Raw genomic sequence first — 20218 nt, forward strand, 5'->3', positions numbered from 1 at the left:
TTTACCTGCCTTCTTTTTTGATGTGTGGTTTGTTAACACTGAATATTCACAATCACATAATCATTTATGTGTCTTGATTCAAGATAAATATTTGATCACACAACAACACAACATGAAATTAGAAAAAAAAAAAAGCAGCATTTAGTCGTGCAGTTATGTTTCTGTTGTGGCCTTTTTCCGTGAAGTATACTGGTTTTACCTGTTAAGACCTTTATGAATATTGACAGTAAACAGTTTGTAAATCACTCTTTGTCAGAAGAGAAAAGCTGCCTCATGGCATTTCACATTCTTTACAGTCTTGTTACAGCTATGGACAAAACTTTGAGAACCAATGCATCGGAGGAAAGAAAGTAAAACCTCTTCCTTGTCCATTATAGTAATTTGTACTGATGTTACTGGTAATAACTATCATTAACAGACTGACTGGAGCCTAAAATAGGGACAGTAAGACTGATTGACATGTGAAAGAATAACCTTATACACATTCATGTATTTCTAACTACAGTTTGTAGTCAGTTAGGACACAAATATAACAAAAACCAGTAAGAAATATCCTCTTTTGAAAACATTTGAAAATAGTTTTCTTACACTAAAATAAATATGAGTAAACATCAGTCCAGAGCATGAACATTTCCGTGTACATCCTATGGTTCTTTTTCTCCCATTATTTTTAAGTAACAGACAAAAATCAAGTCAGATTAAAACGTGTACTAGTGAAGTCTGGCCTCAAAGGAATTTTCATGAAAAAACAGTTTGTGAAGTGGAGAGGGAGGCTAGAGGGGAGAGTTATGGGAGGGATGATAGGTCATTTTGTCAAAGAAAGAAGACAGGAGTCTCCTGCTGTGTTGCTGCCCTCATCAAAACTGAAAAGAGCCTTTTCAGATGCACCCGCACCACACTCGTTGAAAATAACACATGGCTAGGGAGCATTTTAGCTGAGTCCTTGCTGTTGTGATTGGTGCAGAGCGAAAAGGCAAAAATGTGGAACAAAGGCTTATGAATGGGCGGACAGAGGTGGAGGAGAATACAAGAGGAAATGACAAAGAAAAGGAAAGAAAGCACAAGGAGGAGGCGGCCATGTTGTAGCCGTCCAGCCTTGGGGAGCTGAGGGGGGAGGTGGAGGGAGGTGGAGGGATGAGTGGATGAATAGATGGAGGAGAGGGTAGAGGTGGACAGGTAACAGTGGCCTCTCCGAGCATTTGAGGTGGAGGAAGAGGAGGGTTATTGGCGTGATCAGCTGGTCAGCCGACTGCCAGCCGACTGCCCCTCTGGAGGCCAATTAGAGGGGAGGTGGGTAAAGCTGGAAACATGGGAAGATTCCCCGCACACACACACACACACACACACACACACACACACACACACACACACACACACACACGCGCATCAGAGCTGCCTCAGGGTTCATGCAATAAGTCCCGAGGCACACAACCTCAGACACACACACACGCACACACACACACACATTAGTGCAGAGAAGTGCACAAAACAGTTTTATTTTGACTCATTTTCTCACTTTTAATGAACTTTCCTGTAAGTGCCACCAGCAGGTTGTCATACAGTCTGTGAATAATCTCAGTGTCCCCGAGATGGATTGGACATGTCATGTGTCCCAAAGACTTCGGTTATCCTTTAACTTCTCTGCAAGTGCCATCAGAAAGTCGCAGTTTGATTTTTCATGGTTCACAACCCCTGTATCGACGTGTAAAAGTAATAAGTCTCGCATTAGCCTCAAGTGTACTTTGTGTTTGGTACTAACTGGCAAATATTAGCATGCTAAATTAAAATGATGAATTTGTTAAACATTATACGAGCTAAACGTTAGCATTTTCTTTGTAAGCTGCTAGCGTGGCTGTAGACTCGTTGTCGCATTTACATTTACTTTACATTTATATTACAGTCAGAAATTAGACCATTTAGCTGGCAAGGAGTTTCCACGAAAACGTTTTTGTGTTAAAGGAGCAGTGTGTAGGATTTAGTGGCCTCTAATGGTGAGGCTGCAGACTGCAAACAGCTGAACCCTCCTCGCCTCAACCTCCCCTATAAGCGTGTAAGTGAATCTATGGTGGCCACAAACAATGCAATAGGCTCTCTCTTTTCCCCTCTGGAAAAACCAAACGCTGCCAATCTGCCAGTACAAATGGGATATAAATAAATCCTACATACTGAACCTTTAATGTCATGCAGCCAGCTTTACCTGAACAGGCTACACGTAGTCTGACAAAAGCTTTGCTTAAACTGTCCTGTATGAAATCTAATCAAGAGAAGTTGTGGTACGTTTAGTGGGCGTTTCAGTTTTCTTTCATTTGCAAATTTTTTTTAATTTTATGATACTTTCTAAATGATCACAACATTCAAGCTTGTGTTAATTCATAATGGATTTTTCCTCATCAACAAACTCGAATGTGATGTTTTTATACTCCACATGAGTGTGTGTTGGGGGGGGGGGGGGGGGGGTCTGTGTGTGTGGGGGGGTGGGGGGGAGGTACCACATCATGACCTTGAGTTCATCTCCACCACCATCACCCCCGCAGTGCTGAAAATAGGTTTCTTTTAAAGTACACACATTTTAGAGGACACGCACATATTGGTGAATAACAATGAAATGCTTCCTAAAGTTCAGCCTGAAATAGTTACATTTCTTTTCACCCATGCACACGCACATACACGCACACGCACACGCGCACACACACACACACACACACACACACACACACACACAGTCCCTGAAACGATGCAACTAATTTGTGCTGCCGGAGGCCTGATTATCTGCCGGCGAGCAGATGAGTGCTCACCAGTAACAAAGTGTCTCGACCAGTCAGTGTTGCAGCGGCAGGTCCTTAGTGACAGCCAATCACATTCTCCGGATGCTGTGCTGTTAACTTCAAGTCTAATGAGGTGGGAGGAGGGAGTAGCACAGACTCAGTATTCATAGATTACATTGAATGACCTTTAACCAAACCTCCAGCTAGTATACAAGTAATCACAGCCAAAGTCAGTTAATCCCACACAAGCTCTCTCCAACCCACCCTTCACCTCCGCCCACCACACAAAGACGCATCCATCCCGACACACACCAGTACATGTCATCTCAACCGACACCATTTTAATGCGAGTGCCTGAAGCGTTGTGTGTCCGCCAAAGGAATTAATTAAATTCCTGCACTTTGCAGTGCTTTAAATACAGATGCTTGTCCTTATTGGCAGTGGAGTGCAGGACTTGCACACTAAATGAGAGTTTATCACTTTTAGCTGCCTCTACAATAACCACAATATTACAGAATATTGAAATATATACAACACGGAATATATTCCTTGTATTGCATTTCCATCTGTTGGAAAATTTAAATCAGCCTTTGAACTGTCACAAAATTAAAAAGGGAATTTGGTTCCCTCAGGTTGGTGCAGCTAATGAATTGGCCTTTTAATTGCCGTTTGTTCACTATTACACGCTAACCAGACAGACTAATGACATACCGATGCTGAGCTGTGGTATTACAAAAAACGCTAGAATAGACTGCATGTTTTTTTGTAATATGTTTAATGTCGGCCCTGTTGAAGGCTGTAGGCTGAAACCTGTTACATTAAAGTTGTTCTGTAGACTGTAAGTGTTGCTGGAGGTTTGACGTCTGTTGATTCTTCTCCGTGCATCCTTAGAAGTGGGTGATGTTGGGCCACAAACCCAAATCCAACTTCTATAGTAACAGCAAGTACGGTAGTGTTTGTCCGACCAGTCCAGTAATGTCATAATTAGTTTAATTTCTACTGTGGTTTATACTGTATTTATTAAAACAAATGTTACTTTTCCACTTGAAGCAGGTTTGTAAGTGTGTGTAATATTTAAATACTTTCATTGAACTCTGCTCTCTTCATGCAGCACTTCCAATGTCATGCATCATAATTTGAATGAAATGTTTTAGATGAAAACGCAGAGGTTGATGCAGTGAAGCACGAGGTCTTCCATCAAACCATCCAATGCTGCAAAAATTCAGGGGAACGGCCGAACTCTGGCTGCCGCTGATTACCGGAGCTTGTGTGCTTTGTGTGTGTGTGTGTGTTGGGGGGGGGGGGGGTCAAAGCAGGCATTAGATACTTGAAAAAAAAAAAAGTTACAATTATCCAGTACAATAACAACTGTGTGAGTTCACTTGCTTTCTCTTCATTTAGGCACCATTTTTCCTAAAAACCAAGCTGAGAGCGCCGGAGAGGCTCACAAACACGTTTCAAGTATCAATTTGACCACTTGGATTGCCCGGTTGAAGCCAGTTGTTGTGTAACATCAGCATTTATTATCCTGATAACAACCACATTCAGTTTACTGCTCTCACAGAGCCCATGCTTTAAATACTATGTGGGTTTATGAGAGACGCCTCATCTCAGGTTGTTGTTTTCATCATGATTTTTTTTGTTTGTTTGTTTCTGGCTCTACCTCCGTTTTATGGATGACACAATAAGAATAACTTGTGCTGTCACATTTCATAGTCGGGACATGTATCATACACTTCAGTTTGAATCCTCCACGAGTGTGCATTTTGTCAAACCAACACAGTTTCAAGGTGGATGACATCATCATATTAATGACAGTTCTACATCAATCAGCCTTTTATTAAAGATCACTTTCCATGTGTTGCAATATTTTTATCCCTTTTGTCCCTCCTTTTCTGAAACTGTGACAGGTGAATATTTTACTACAACTAAGGCATTCACGCAGTTTTGAAGTTTTTCAAATGTTCCATATGACAGATGTCCCAGCTTGTGGTCTGTCTTCACCTCCTCTCCCTAGACACTTGCATCAGTGTAGAGTAAAAGAGGAAAAACAGCCATTTAAAATCCTGAGAAAGGGAGGCCTTTCACAATAATTCTATTTTTAGACAAGCAGCTTTTTTTTCTTTTAGCTCACCACTCTCACAGAGATCTAAGAACAGGTACACAGAGCTGTCTCCAAAGACACAAAGGTAGAGGAAGAGGGGGAATTCAATCTCCCCGGTGAATCAAAGGGAGATGGTGACAAAGACTGAGCACACAAAGTACAGGTTGGTTTTATTTCAGCTCCAGTAAATTTAATCACCGTCTGCAGAAAGAGGCCGGATACGGGGTGTGGTCACAGCAGCAGATGTATGTAGAATACGGTGAAAAGAAAAGTTAGTTATGTCTATCCAATTAAGCAGAAACTGATGAAATATTGAATGCTCAACTCAGGGAGGTATTTTTTTTTTTCTAATTAGGAGTAAACATACCGAATGTGCAGCAGAGCGAGAGAGCAGTGCAGGTCGTACGATCACAATCACAGGAGCACCAGCCTGGGGCGGCTCTCATGCTCTTAAACTTTAATGCTCATGTTTTGAAAACAGAAAACCCACCCTAAAACTAAATATGTTGCAGAATTCGGACTTGTGATTGTAACCAAGTCTTTGTTAAAGCTAGAAACCACCCCCCGATTTATGGCGGCAAAACTACCTCACATCTATTATTTCAGTGAAGCCATTGCTTTTGTTGCAACTTCAGTATATGAGTGAATTATAGGTGCAGGCAGTAGAAGAGTACCATATAAGAGTACAATATAATTCAGTTTTGTTTATATACCGTCAAATCACAAGTAACCAATAATTCCACAATTCCTACGTGAGTAATAGCTGGGAGGAAAAAAGTCTCTCTTACCAGGAAGAAAACAGAAGCATGCTCAGAGGTGGGTGGCCATGTGCCTCCACCAGCCAATGTTATAAAGTTATGAAACTGATTTTAAAGATGGTGGCTTATTTTCTAGTTCAAAGCAGTTTGCAGTGAAATACAACAAATGTCATTTGGTGGTTGACTTCCACACGTGATACTCCAAGTGATTTCAAACATGTATCATGTTTACATGTATGTACATGTATCATTGTGATATAAGAACAAAACACTAGAGCAGACTTAACAGATAAATGTACAGCTCAGACTAGTGTGTGCAGATGAAAGCAGGAGGAAGTTGGGGTAAGAGGGGGGAGTTGCAGGGACCAGGATCACTTATGTGATGTTTGTAATGTCACTTGGGTAAAATTACTTATTTAAACCATAGACACAGTATGTAAAAGTGGACGTAGCTTCCGGGTCTGAAAAACTAGGCCAATGCAGAAGTGCCTTAAACTGCAACACCACCAAGGGCCCCTGAAGGTTGTCACTAAAAGGCTCTGGAGCCATAGACTCCCATTCAACTTCTCTCATGAAATACTATGTCAATCATTTTTTTTCCCACACATCATTATGGGGCCATTCGCTAAAGTCACTTCTCATTATTAGTTTTCTGGCAGTCCATCTGAAAAGAACCTCATCATTAATTATATCTTTGGGCCTCAAAAAGCGATATGTTTGGTCGAGTGTCTGTTTGATTGACAGGCCTGTGGGGCTGTCAGGTTTACGCTATAGCATGGCGGGTGTGGTGTCGTCGGGTTGCCGAGCAGATCGAGTCAGATTCACCACTCAGTCTTTGCCAGCTCGTCCAAATACGGTCACTCACTGGCTCTCAAATTAACAAAATGCCGACGGCCAAAACAACAAACTCAAAGCTTCAGAACAGCCGTTCACAGGCTATCTGGTGACGTCAGGGTTTGTTGCTGCTCGACTTAAACCCGATACACGATCTTTGCCTAATCCTAACCAAGAAGTTTTGGTGCCTAAATCTACGGCATCTTACTCTTCATGCTTGGGTGAGGCATAATGTTACACAAACACGCTATTCTCTAGACGACTGTTGGGTGGATTAGATGCTCTGGCATGACTCCAGGTTGCTTTGAATTTGATTAGTAATTGTAATTACTTCTGATTCAGCTCATACATTGTCCACAGGTATGACTCGGCTAACAGACTGGACATATTTCCCGTTGTGCATGAGAGAGCATCCGGCCTCACTGTCACCATCTAAGATGCAAATGCTAACATGCGTGTTCTGTCTGTGTGCCTCGCAGCGGTCAGCAGGCCTTCCTGCTGGAGAACGTGCCCTGTAACAGCCCCAGCTGCCGCAGTGTTGGACGGATGTTCCACATCCACTGGGACCAATCAGATCTGGGAGCCATCCACAACGCCGTCATGGCCACGTTCTTTGACATCTACGAGGATGTGAGTAGTTGTGTTGATATTTGGTTTTGTCATGGACAGTCACATGAACACCTTCCTCCCACCACTTTTCCTCCCATCTCACCCCCCTTTCACATCGTGTTCCTCTCCTCCAAATGTCTGCCACCTTTATCGCACAAATGCCAATAAACTGACATCACTGTGAGAAATTTATGCAATATTAGAGAACCGCAAGCCAAACGGATAAGAAAAATGAATAAATCTCAGAGCAAACAGGAAAATTTGATTTCTCTAATGCAGAAAAGTGGATTAAGCTTTTTTTCCGACACTGACGTCAACAAAATGATTTACATTAATAGTTTTTCTTTCATACTCGCAAGTAATATTCCGGATTTGGACTGAGAAAGCATAAATTTGTTCAGTTTGTTATCAGTTAAAAGCACATAAAGTTGCAAACTTTTCTCCATATTTGTCAGCAATTTCCCTCACAAGTCAGGGCACTTTATTTTCTTTGTTTGCTCTGCTGCTGTTGATTTACACTCCTCATAGTTTCTGTCATTGTTACACACTGCCAGTCTTTTCTGCCTGATAACAGCCTTGCAGTGGTACAGTAGAAAACACACACACTGTCTCTTACATGCACAACATACTTTGTTAAAACCCTTCCTATTGTGTTGTATAGGCTCTGTTTCCTGCGCTCACTACAATGAGGGCCTACATATAGCACAGAAGCCGTATTGCAATCTACTGAATTTGCTGGTCTTATCTGAATTAATTACTACTGCTAATGTGGCCTGTCTATTGAATTCAACTCTCCCTCTCCTCGCTGCTCGCTCGCTCCCCCTTTGAGAGAGAATTCATAAAAGGGAGAGAGAGTGATGATTCGATAATGCTTGATCAGACATGCAGTGTGTGAGAGGGATAAAAATGTACATCAGAAGGCGCACATAGCATGCTCCTCATCGTCCCTTATCTGTGTCTGTCTTCATTTACAGGGTATATTAGACATGCTGGTTCTGAGCCAGGCAGAGGGTAGACACGACTTGATCATCCACGCTTTGAAGAACAATTTCGAAGCCGATGCCTACTTTGTTAAAGTGATGGGTAAGTGACTCTGTCCCTCCCTCATCCCCCTGCATGTCGAAGCCAGTTTATCGAAGGGGCAACATGAAAGAAGCTCCAACAAGCTGTCCTCACCACATTATCTACACAACCCAAATGTGAATATTACATTTTCTGGTTTCACTCAAACAGCTCCTCATAGACCAATTAGAATCATCGAGCACAAGCAAGTCTTTTCCCCAACCTAGAAAGCAGATGGCCAGGACTGTTAGCCGTCATATCTTTTTTTTTTTTTTTTTTTTTTTTTGTTAGCCTGGAGCTGCTCAGTTGGTGGTAAAACGAGGAACTCGTCCGAGCTTTTTGTTCAATTCCAGCTTAAATTAAAATGGCCACTGCCAGCACAAAACTGCTGCAGGAAAAGCACCTTCCCCCAAAAGGTCATTTCAAACCGAATCTCAGATTTGTTTCTCTGGAATAAGCCTCTACATGTCACTTTTTACAAGAACATAAATACTGAATTGTGAGGCGCAGTCCTCCCAGTGCAGTTGGTGCAATTGATGACAAGAGTGCAAGTAGAGAAATTTGCTATTTTTCTTTCTTTGAAAGTGATCAGGTTTTACCTGCTGGAAAGAGCACAGTAAGATTCCCTCCTATGGTAGCTCTAGTTTCATTGTGACCCGGATATTGTCAGGGTTCCCACTGGTTATGGATTTATAAAAAGTCTATTCCAGACATGGAAAGTCAGGAGATTTGATAGTTTTTTGAGCCAATATCATGGAGTTTGTTTGTAGCATGTTTAAAATGTATTCGCCATTAAATCAAAATGTAATACTTTCCAAGTAGTATTTTTCTATGTAGTGTCATTTAACTTGTTTCCTGAGTGATTTTACCCCCTTCTGCTCATCAATAATGACATCAGTCAGGATTTGCTTTTTCCTGGAGCTGCTAACAATGGCAAACATGCCAGGAAAATAAAGGTTTTAACAGCTTTAGCTACAAATTGATGATTTCCCAGATTGGTTGAGTAGACAACAGAGAAGTCGGATGTAAAGTTTGTAAAACTACTATTGATCTATTAAAAATATGGGATAGGGAGCCCTTTGCAGCCACTCCAACAGTGAGAAACGTGCTGCCCCCGTCGCTGCTCCGCTGCAGCTCAGAGAAGTTTTAGGTGGAGGCAGTTCATTAGTTTTGTTCCCATTTAAGAAAAAACATTTTTCTGAATATATTGTTTAAGCAGTTAAAATATTGGACTTTTTTTTTTACTGAAAATATAAAATAAAACTCACAAATTACTTGAAATACAGTAGTTTGTCTGATCAGTCAAAGGTGAACTCTTTTTCTGTTCATTATTGGTCATGGGAATTTAACTTTTTAGTCAGTGAAGGTCTGAGGATTTGACATTTGACTTAAAGTGCTAACCCTGTATTACACCAGATATTTCTGTTTATAACTAAGCTGGTTATTTTTTGGTTTAATTGTTTAGTTTTCAACTTCTGGTCCAGAATTTGTGACTTGCATTGAACCGGTATGGATTTCTCAGTACAAAAACTTACTTCATGGTAAAGTTATGAACCCAATGTGAAACTACTTTATATGGATTCACAGTTTTACCATTAAGAACACTGTGCAGCCATGACAGGCTGGGTTTGAAAGCCAGTCTGACACCGTTATCTCTCTCCCCATGTAACCTCTCACTTCCCACTTTTGGCTGCCTTCCAAAGGTGTCACAAATGCCTGAAAATAACCTTTGTTCTGTCGATGCAACAAAGACAACTAAATGTTCACTAAATCTGAAGAAGTAGCACACATCGTTTGTGCAATAAGCTGGATTTCATTCACACTTTAAACCTGTTTTGCTCAAATGATGTCTGACTGCGTGCGACTACAGCTTCAATATCTGCTCTCGACTCATAGAAATAGTTTTATATATTTTTGGCTTGCTGCCTTTTTTTTGTCAGTTAATAGACTTTATTTCTTTCATTTTTTTTTTTTTATCTCAACAGCGTTTGAGTAAGAATCAAGACGTGTTCCTTTGAAGTCAAAATGTTGGTACAGCATTAGTACCAAGTGACATTTGAGGAAAGCAAAAATAGTTCCACTCTAGGCTTGGGCCTTTACACAATTGAATCTGTCACTCTGCTGCGCTCATTAGTGGGAAGAGGAGCGTTGTTCATCCCTCTCTGTTTCAGCACGGTTGGTGAACAGTTTCTGTTTTGTCTTTTGGGGAAGGGAGGGGCTACGTTTGCTCCTCTGCTTTCAGAACCACACACGAGAAACACACGGTAGTGCCTTCACTTAATAACACACTTACATTGTGGACCAGCATCAGTATCCTCTGCCAGGCATTACATAGTTATTATACTGAGCTGATTACACAGCACTGTATAGCATTGATGCTCTCGATTTATTCCAGACTCTGATAAAAAAAAAAAATGTAAGCATCATACTGTTAACACGGGAGACATCTGAAGAATCATTGCACTCAAGCAAATTATTTGTGTCAGGAGCAAATACTTAAAGTTCTTCACATTCACAGTAATGAGCGGATTGAACAGAATTCAATATGGGACTGACAGTAGCCACGTTTACATGGAGCTAAATATTCAGATTAAAAATAGTTTTATAGTTAAAACAGATAAACATGCTCCATATAAACACTTCAGTCAGAATAAACAGGGTCAAACCATGTTATTTTCAACATGTGCATTTCAAATGAAAAAATTGTACCATGTAAAAGATCAAATGGTTTACTTCCTGGCTGCGTTCTGTCTGCACAACTCTTATTGGACACCCAGCATTGTTAATAAGGTGGTTCTTGATTAAGAGCAACACAATGATGACAAAAACGGCGCTGTCTTTTGCAAAGACCCGCCCTTCTCTGGCTGTGATTGGCCAGAACTCTTTGCCTTTTTTCTTTGGTTAGTGAGAAAGGAATAATATGAACATCAGGATCAGAGCCAATCAGAGGCAGACGAGGGGCAAGTCTTCACAGAGTATGAGTGAAAAAAAAAAATTGAAAGACATGATGGATTCATCACTTTTGTCACAGCTGTTCCGATTAAATGTAAACACCAGACCGTATCAGATCACATCCCATGTAAGCTGTTGATCCAAATCAGAAGGAAATAAAACTGTACATAAAACTGCAGCTATTGATTCATATGAAAAAACTAATGAGTAAAAGAATCTGACAGGATAGCAAAGTCATATTTGATATGAAGCTAAATCTAAAGTGGCAAGGAAGAAGATTGGTACAGTAGATGCCTTTGGAAGCATGTAGGCCTTGTGATGTAGTGGTGAGCTATTCAGGGTGAATCACACCTTCATCTAAAGTGTCCTCCATGATCCTGTTCAGGAAAAAGCGGGTACAGTGAATGGATGGATTTCAGTAGCATTTAGCAAGTCCAGGATTGTGCTTGTGTACATGTTGGTGCCACCATCATGTTCACTGGGATGTCAGACAGTGACTTTTCTTAGCGGGTGGTCCAGTGCTCATCTTTGACATGAGGCAGCAAACAGCTGACTTCTCTCTCCGCCACATACATGACACACTGCTGTATTCCCTAGACACGGGGGTGAGAGAGGCCTGGTGAACTCTGAATGATGCTGCTACAATACTTGTAATAACAGGAATTGTTCCTATTGAGTTAGATGAGGTTTAGTTGGATTAAAACTGACATCCTTCTCATCCTTTTCCATGAGGAGCACCTGTAGTTTCATGCCGGTTAGATATCTTCACAGGAGATAAAGCGGACATCACCTTGTCCAGTGTACAAGGTGTAGAGCTAAGATGCGTCCCTGTTGGAGGGTCCTAGCGTCGGTGCAGGTGGCTCCCAGAGGCTCAGTAGAAGTCTGTATAGACCTCACCATCTAATCGTTGTTCTAATTTCCTGTTTTGTCATTAAAAGGCTGTTAAAGGGGTATAATCATCCAGCAACTATTAATTTATCTGGCTGGCATCAGCACATTTAATCTGCTGTTGGTAATTAATGTTCATTTTTTTAAATGGACCAGACATCAAGATGAAATTGCTGGCTGCATGATGTGAAGGTAGCATCCCAGATTCAACAAATATTTAATTTTTTATTTAGAAACGACATTTGATTCCATGATGATGGAATATGGAATTGTTAATTTAGATGTTAATAAACAGAGTGGTGAGTCACCATGGAGACGAATGATCATCTCAACTCACACTCTGCCTTTAACGAGCGAACTCATTAGTAAACATGATTGACAGCTGGTGGATCATTCCCACCAGTCCCAAAGTTCCAGATTTGATTTACAGCCCGACTAATTCATTCATCACATTCAGTTTACACTCCCAGCTCTTTGGTATTCATCAAACTATTTATCTTTAACGGCGTTCTGATGTTAAAACTATCAAGAAAAAATTCATTGTTTCTTCTAAAATGTAAACGTTAACTGGAGATCGAAGATATTTACGCGTGTTATTCTGGATGAAATGATGGCATGATGGGTAATATTGTGTTTTCCTGTTTACCCTCATGTTGACACTGTTGTCTGCCTGTTAGTTTGAATAAATGTGGGCACAAAGATGAAGAAATATGTTTACATTTGCTTACTGTCACAGTGAAATGACGATGCCACAGCAGGTTTCAGTGCTGCCTCAATGTAGCAGGAGGGCCAAGTTAAGGTCTGTGCCTTTGGGGTCATGATACCTTTTTAAAAACAGAGATAACTGCAGACATTTTCAGACGATCTGTCTGGGGAGAGCATAATCGTGTTGCATCGGGTTGTACACATGAAAAATACCACAAATAGAGGTAGGAAGAGGAGTGTAATGCCTCTCACCTCTCTCACCGCCACACGGCTGGCCCACCACGCCATGTAGAGGGTGTGAATGTCAGGTCATCTGGTTCGGAAAGTTACACTGATGGGCGGCACAGACTATACAACATGGGAAAGGTGTGAAGAGAAGGGGATGTGGTACACGCAGCTCAGACAAAGCATAAATCCAGCCAATGAATGAAGTCAGCTCAGATGATAGGAGCTCTGAAGAAAGTAGCAGCCCCTAAGAAAGTTTGGACTGATCTCTTGACATCATTTGAATGAGGGCATGCTCTCGATGATTTCTGAAGATTCAGATGAAGGTTGAATGAATGAATGATGAGGGTACTCTATATAATTGCTTAGACTTCCTTTTCCTTCCTGCTATGAACGAACAAGTACTTTTCCCAGCCAAATATCCAAATTGGAAGCCAGATGATCTCACAAGCATTTTAATTTTACTGGAAAACCTCAGACTTGAGCTGTGTGTGGCCACAGATGGGGAAAAGGAAAGAACAGTCACGACCTCAAAGAGCTGACGGCCGTTTTCCAAGCAGAACCACATCAGCTGAGCACCTCCTGCCAATAGTGATCACTGACTAATTAGACCTCTGCTAAAGTTGAAGATGGGCACAGGTATACTGGCATGTGTGTGAGGTCGCCAGAGGCCTTTAACCAGTATAAATTATGGATCTTTCATTAATGTCACAAAGGGCACAAAGGGAAAAGATGAGGCCGTTGATAAGATCAACATTTTCTCAGACGTAAACTATTATCTAAGTTATGAAGGCAAACTCCACATGACTAAAATTACAATACAGCCACTTAACATTCAACAAAAATTGACTTCCATGGTAAACGTCAGCAAACACGACACAACTCGTGAACTCGAGGCTTATAGAATATTTTGTCTTCCGACGTGGTGAATACCACGAGGGGCCGTTCATATGGATTCTTCTCATGTAAACGGTAAAATACGACCTCATTTAACCCATAAACAGTATTTACAATTTAAACTACCCAAAATATCTTTGTGTGGAGTGTTTTCATGAGGATTCCAGTAAATGGGTTAAAGCTGAATTTTGCTGGGTGTAAATGAGTGATCAAGGCTTTACCAGTCGGTCTGATCCTGCTGCTTTTCCTGATGTTCTTCCACAAAAGAATTTTGTCGACTTGCCACATTTTATGAAGCCGGTTTGCACAGATTGTGGGTAATTAGAGTGAGAAGGAAAGCAGGGAAGTGGCACAAACCTCTGCATGTTTTCCCCTCTGTGACTGAAACTCCTTGTGGCTAGCAGGAAAAAAGCAGCTGGTGACTTCACGTGTACCACAGGAGGCTCATTGTAATCTAGATTCTCTGCAGGCAGCAACAAAATGGCAGTACAAACTGGGAATCTGACTTTGTTTGGTAGAAAATGTTGTCGGATGGTAAAATTATTAGACTGTTTTGTATATCAGAAAACCCCAAAAATGTATTCATGTATTTTTACGTATCCTGACAGGCTCTTTGTGTGTGTTTGTGTGTGACCTTGACACGTCCCCGTTCCTAACACTGTAACATGAGTTCCTTTTGTGCCGCCTCTCTAAACACTCCTGTTCTTTTCAGTATCCACATCTTGTCTCGCTGCGGCACTTCAAACAGCAGACACGGATACACCCGCACCAAAACTCATATTTTTCCTCCCCGTTGATACAAACACTGGCAGCTCCCTCCTCCACCTCTTCCCCTTTTCTCGACTTCACTTATTACATTTTGGGTTGTAAATATTTTATACAAGTTCAGTGAGTTGCATTTTTTACTACGTCTAGCCGACGACAGACAACCAAAATAAAAATGTATCTGTCGAGTGTTCCACCCTGTCAACGCTTCGTTCCTCTTCTCCCTTGTGAACGTGAGCTCAAGTGCAGCTAATAGCCTCGCACCTCCCGCGAAACCCCCTGAGGGTAAATTGTTTATTTACCATTTTTTTTCTTGCGTCTCTCGTAGCACAGCTAACAGCGTTACACTGTAATAAGTGAGACTGAGAGTGTGAACTGCATATTCAGTCTTGACACACGATGTCAGCCAGATGCGTGTCTTTGTAAGAGCGCCTCATCAAGTCCTCTTTTCTCTGAGACGGAATCCCATTTTCTCAAGATGACATCCTTCAACCCTCCTCTGCCGGTTATTGAACAACACCCACAGGAGGATTGACTTACATGTGTGTGTGTGTGCAGCAGGTGAGTGCAAGCTAAGATCCCATAATGCACACAGACTTTCCATGATAAATCCATCACAAGTTCCTCTCACATCTCAGACAGCGGCATGGTCTTTCTACCTGCCAGAGGCCCGGACCCACGCTGGGCTATTCACGCTGAGATGACCTGAACCTGTTCTGGTCTGACGTCTTCTCCTTCTGAGCGCCTGACGTGCAATACTGTTGCCATCGGAGCATTCATTATTTAGGACCAAGCTGGAGATCTCTGAGTGCAGCCGCAGACCGGTGGAAGGTTTGGCAGCTGCAATGCCATTCTGTAAAAAAAAAGTGAAAATCCTTGAAAGCTGAGAAGAAAACCCATCAGTCCTGTTCTGGATATTATCTTGTTTTTACACTCCTCCTCGGAAGATTCTATTGAATGATATTGAGCGTGTAGCTGCATTACATTTTTTCACTTGGTAAATGTAGTGTTAATAGAAACTTTGCATGGAGTCGCGTGTCCTGATCACGTCCTCAGATTACATGCGGATAACATTCTCTTTAGTTTTTATGATAATGACAGAGTTGTTTTACAATACACAAAGTATTAATGTAGAATAACACTGCAAGGTCATCTGACTCGTACATTATGCATGCTCTGCTCATACGCAGAGGTAGAAACCACCAAAAACAAACCCAGAGCAACACGGTGAGAGTGTGCAGGATCTCCCCCGTTACCGAGTGGGCACCTCCTTTCACCGGTGTTTCGTCAAGTTAGGCCCATGACACTCATGACCCCCCCCCCCCCCCCCCCCCCCCAGTCCATGCCGTGCAAACACACACACACACACACACACACAAAGAGGAAGAACTTACTTGCGCCTTTATCTTCGGCTCAACGAATGCCGTCCGAGTTCCAACACCGATCTTTTTGACGGCTGTCGTTGTCTTTGCGTGTTTCTCTTGTTTGCACTCTTAGTGACACAGTTTTACCTGCAGAGCTCCGGAGCCTGGTAGCAACATGTTCTTCTTGCAAGAATAGTTGCACGTACTAATCGATTTTTTTTTTAATATTTTAATTCGAATATTCGAAAAACCTTGTCCGTCTCTAGTATTTAAATTAACGTGAAGGGCCTGGTGTTAGAGTGGCTGATGTTTGGAGTTACGAAAGCCACAAGGGTCCAAACTGAAATATCGCACATTCTGGTCTGACAGGTTCATAAGAGTGAGGCCCGGCTTTTTACCCTCTGCAGCCAATCAAAAGGACAAACTGTGTCAGACCAGGTCCAAATTATTTTAATTTGAATCAGATCACTGCAGGTCGTGCTTTATTTCTTCGTATCTCAAGAGTGTCAATATGTATACTACCCATAGCAGACTCACTATTTGCTGTTATCGCATGTGGCATCATAGTCATTGCAGGTAAAACATCTCCTTTTTTTAGTGAGACACTGAGTGTGAATTGTGAATTGTGAAGGAAAAACAGAAACATGTATTGTTTCTCTTCTGGCTGCTCAATAATTCATCAGTGTCTTCGTGTCTTTTTTGGGTATTCATCATGGAGTGCGAGCAAAAATCCATTTTCACCAGTTTTCCTATTATTGCATACAAAAAAATATTGTATACATTTTGAGGAGCAACACACCTCTGAATACAAAAAAAATATATTTTTGAAATAATGTGAAAATGGCAAGTGTAGGATGCATCTATATTTCTGACTTTCTTTTCTGAGCGTGAATTTGAGTCACCCGGGACCTCAATATCAATATGAACTGTTCTGGGTACATACAGTACACACATGGCAAAGCGGATCCACTTCAAGCTGTAAGAAACAATAGATCCACACAGTGGTTGCTGGGTGGACAGATGGATGGAAGATTACTGCTGAGGAGGGAGGAGATGGGAGAAATCATGAACTCCAAAATTAGAAAGAAGGATAAAATGAGGGGAAGGATGGAGGGGGGGGGGGTATATCTGTGTGTGTGTGTGTGTGTGTGTGTGTGTGTGTGTGTGTGTGTGTGTGTGTGTGTGTGTGTGTGTGTGAACGAGATGAAGAGAGAGACTGACAGGCAGAACTGTATGAGTTGATTAGTTTCCTGCGTACTTATTAGGATGCAGATTAGCTGCATTGAGAAACATCTGGGAGCTTTTCTCAGGCCAACATACACCCTTCTTCTCTCCTCACATCCCCTTTCATCGTTTCGCCTCCTGTATCAAATCCAGCCCTCTTCTCTCCTCTCGACCACATTTCCTCTTCTCCTCTCTCGTGCCCCCGTCTTTCCCACATTCTTGCCTCTTTCATTTCCTCCCCTCCAACCTCCTCCAGCCTGTTTTCTGTCGTCGTCTCACCTCTCTTCCCGCCCTCGCCGACTCACTGCTCTTCTCTTGCGTCTCCCCTGCGAATGTCTTGTTTCCTGTCCTCCTGCCTCCTCTCAACCTGTCACTCCGTGCTGTCTTTTATTCCCTTTTCGTTTCATTCAAACGAGAACGAGGAGATTTCCATGAAGTCTTTCAGTGGAGCTCTGTCGTTCGTCCGGAGGAGGATATGACCGGAGGCTGTGCATTCAGATCGGTGTGAATACTTTTGCTCTGTTTGCTGCAGCACACAAAGATGGCTGAGTGGGAGCGTTCGCTCCCATGTTTATCAAAATAGCATCCTGTACCAGCTTATGTCGCCAGTTGAAGCCGTAATCGCTCTGCCAGCAAATGGGACAACAAGCAGTCAGACAATACAGTTTACCACACAGTACAGTCACAGTGTTATTTGTCACCCACAGGAAGCCGAAATTCAACCAGGGGGCGTAAAAACATGCGTAAACCTTACGAGAATTAAGGGGTTTTCTGCATTAATTGGTCATAAAATGTGTTGTGATCTTTATTTAAATCACAAGTGTACACGGACACAATGCACTCAAGGTAATACATCGACAGGTGCAATCTGTTATTTCTCTTTTAAACATAGTCAGAGTGACATTATTAAAAGAGCTTTCTTGAGGTAATTTTACAGCTCTTTGATCTTTGCTATGCTTCAAACTATTTATATAGTACATTTACTTCACTGTCTTGGGTCATTATCCTGTTGCATCACCAAACTAATTACTGAAGATAAAGTATGTGCAGAGTAATTCCTTATCATGACGCTCCCTCCACCGTGCCTTTGGAAAGATGTCCTCATGTTGGTAAACAGTGTCCTGTTGCCTTATTTACCACTAACTTTACTACATGTAAAAGTAAACTTCATAAACTTGTTCTTGAGATGATTGTCTTTTTCATTTTTTTGCCTTTTTGCCATGTTACATTGAGTTTCAAGAGACAAACAATCAACATGGTCATTAGGAGTAATGATCAATGTGATTGATTGATGCCTTTACTCGATACTCAAGATTTTTTTCTACTATTTGTCACGTGAGCTAAGCCATCAGTGGGTGGTACATTTTGGATGATGGTACTCCAATATCCTGTTCAGTTGGCCTTACATAATGTCTCTTCATTCACCTTCATCGCCCACCTGACCAGCAGCAGCAGCACAGAAACCACTGCGATATCTCCTCAGTGAAACTGGCAGAAATCAATTCCAGGTTTTATCAAGTTCAATTTCATTAGCTTGGACCAAACCCACTGGGAGTTGAGGTAGCTGGAAGACAGACCAATTAGCACATTACGGGTAGTGGTTAATATGATGAGAACAACAAGCAGCACCTAATTTTAAATTAGACTCAGGCACCATGTTTGATTTATGATGCTGAAGGCTAATCCAATTGGCTGCAATTTAATTTTGCTCTGTGTTTACTGACAGCTCTCCGAACCCTGCCAGGCGACACTAAACCCAGTGAAAGTTTGTGGGTTTGTAGGTGTGAGGCCGACGTTTCCCTTCAGGAACTTTAAACTGTCAATTAACACTTATTGCAATGGGAAATCATGCAATAATATCAAACCTCCTTTGTTCTGAAAATTCATATGTGCAACTTTGATTTTGAGAATTAAAAGAGTCTTTTTTTGAGTCTTGGAAAGCGCATTTAGATTTTTTTTGTACTGTGGACTCATGTAAAACCTTGAATGCCGACCTGTATTATAATGTCTTGGTCCGTAGTTTTGCCAGAGACAAACACACTCTGCAGTTACCTTAGTTCTCATAATTTTTTCACAATTGATACAAGTGCTTGGTTGCAGTAATTTGTTTGAATGAAGAGAACCTGTTTTCTCTGGACAATTAGCCTTTGTGAGGATGTTCAACTTGATTCTAATTGATGTGGTTAATTAACGTGGTGGTCAACTTGCATTTTTAGTGCTCATCTGACAGTGAAACACACAGGAAACCGCTGCCTGCTGTTCAGGGACAGTGAGCATACAACGCTCTAATGATGTTACCCAAAGTGAACACTGAGCAGCAAAGAGTCCTTCTGGGATTTAAATCCCCACGACGGCACAGAGCCTTTTCTTACTTACCCTTCGAACACACAGGACTACATCCGTTAAACTGTGTGATGGAGACAAACAGGGACTTTCTAAAGTTTTTAAGCCCCCATGAGGAAATTTCACAGGAGACGCTTTCAGTGACAGCTTTATGTGAAATCTTCTTTTTTATTGGAGCTTTTGTAGTAAAATCCAGATGTTTCATGCTAAATAGGTTTTATTTACCAAACATATAAGATTTTCCGGAACTGTGGACAAAACAACACAACACAAAGTAAGTACATGCTGTAAATAACGTATGTAACTACGCTGCGTATGCCGTCCTTGTAAAACAGATTACTGAGCCATGAGCAGGTGGTCATTTCAGGACTTGCGATTGCTATTTAAGTCCAGATGCCAGTCACAGTGTGTATCTCTTAGTGTGTGTGTGGAAGGTGGGGTTGTGGGAAGGGGGGTGGGGACCTGTGTTGTGTCCATGCATGTCCGTAAGGAGCCCCGCACTCAGCAGAAGCAGCCTGAGGACAAAGGGAAGTGATGAGCATCTCGGAGCGAACGCCGCTCAGCTGTCAGCTTGTTGTGTTTGCGTGTACAGTGTGTGTCTCCTCGGGTCTCGTTCACTCACGCTTGTAGCCACTAGCGCTGACACAGCATGTCATGTTTCCCCATCAAGCTTCATCACATTTTGCTCTCTCTCTCTCTCTCTCTCTCTCTCTCTCTCTCTCT

General features: G+C 41.8%; 1 protein-coding gene across 1 annotated transcript in view; it reads left to right on the forward strand.

Moving 5' to 3' along the window:
- itfg1 (integrin alpha FG-GAP repeat containing 1) overlaps positions 1 to 20218 on the forward strand; it is a 154313-nt gene that overhangs the window by 87567 nt on the left and 46528 nt on the right. Inside the window, exons 11-12 of the mRNA XM_069173976.1 lie at positions 6941 to 7091; positions 8045 to 8153. Coding sequence (XP_069030077.1) covers positions 6941 to 7091; positions 8045 to 8153 — 260 coding nt within the window. The remainder of the gene's footprint in view (positions 1 to 6940; positions 7092 to 8044; positions 8154 to 20218) is intronic.

This window comes from Embiotoca jacksoni, unplaced genomic scaffold, assembly GCF_022577435.1.
Source record: "Embiotoca jacksoni isolate LCO1_2020_lvr unplaced genomic scaffold, fEmbJac1.0.p SCAF_6, whole genome shotgun sequence".
Lineage (NCBI taxonomy): Eukaryota > Metazoa > Chordata > Actinopteri > Embiotocidae > Embiotoca > Embiotoca jacksoni.